At 53.3% G+C, this 1,017-nt stretch overlaps 1 protein-coding gene across 1 annotated transcript in view; it reads left to right on the forward strand.

Moving 5' to 3' along the window:
- Window positions 1–1,017, forward strand: part of CEP164 (centrosomal protein 164kDa) — a 72,448-nt gene that overhangs the window by 69,055 nt on the left and 2,376 nt on the right. Inside the window, exons 30-31 of the mRNA XM_010830643.1 lie at window positions 7–139; window positions 855–921. Coding sequence (XP_010828945.1) covers window positions 7–139; window positions 855–921 — 200 coding nt within the window. The remainder of the gene's footprint in view (window positions 1–6; window positions 140–854; window positions 922–1,017) is intronic.

Here is a 1,017-nt window from a genome sequence, read left to right on the forward strand (position 1 = left end):
CGGGGCTCAGCCTCATCCCCAGCTCGGCCCACATCTGCCCAGTGGACCTGGGACCCGGGGCTGGGCCCCAGGCTCTCTTCCTCTGCAGCTCAGACCGTGGACGACTTCCTGGTGGAGAAATGGCGCAAGTATTTTCCAAGTAAGCCTCCCTCTGGGCTGTGCACAATTCTGGCTCAGCCTCCCCGCCTCCCTCCTCGATGCCTGCCCCTCACGCCCAGCTTTGGCATGGCCCCCAGACTCTCAGTGTCCCTGGGAGGACCTTGCTGCTCTCCCTGTGGCTGGAGGCCCTCTGGGTCAAGGACAGGTTACCTGATGGGGCCTTTATGATGGATTCTAGAGCTCAGCTGAACCTGAGGAGGTCACTTGTCAGAGTTGTGATTGCTGCCATCTTGAGTGTTATATATTGTGGGCCAGGCATTTTATATATGGTTTTTCACTGAGTCCTTATAATAACCCTCTGAGGTTATTCCACACTTTTATCCCCATTTTACAGATGGGGAAACAGACTCAGAGGTTAAGTAATATCCTCCATGGTACCACAGACTGGATTTTGACCCCATGTCTGTGACTCTGGGGTTTGTAGCTCTTTGGCTGTATGTGGCTTCCTCTGGTCTCATGGCCCTGCTGAGGAATGTGAAAATCCATAAAAACAGTTATTTGAAGGAAAAGCTTCTACCTTCTTGTCCCTACTGAAACTGAAAAGTAATTTCAGTTTTAGAAATAAGTAGGACAGTTCCTGGGTACTCTTTCTCTCACCCTCAGAAGCTTTTCCTGTTTTTGGTTTGGGAGGCGAGAAGGGGCTGGCTTGGCTAAACTGCTGCTCATTTCTGACTGCTTCCCTCATACTTTTCCAGCTGGCATCCCGTTCCTCAGCAGTGGCCCTGCCCCCTTGGAAAACAGGCTGGGCTATGTGTCTGCCAGGTAAGCCTCCCTGTGGGCTCAGGATGGAGCCACTCCGTTCAGCTGCAGCTCCCAGGGCAGGTGGGACCTGGTGACGGGACCAGAAGGCCCTGTCAC

The sequence above is a fragment of the Bison bison genome, unplaced genomic scaffold, assembly GCF_000754665.1.
Source record: "Bison bison bison isolate TAMUID 2011002044 unplaced genomic scaffold, Bison_UMD1.0 scf7180017864518, whole genome shotgun sequence".
NCBI lineage: Eukaryota > Metazoa > Chordata > Mammalia > Artiodactyla > Bovidae > Bison > Bison bison.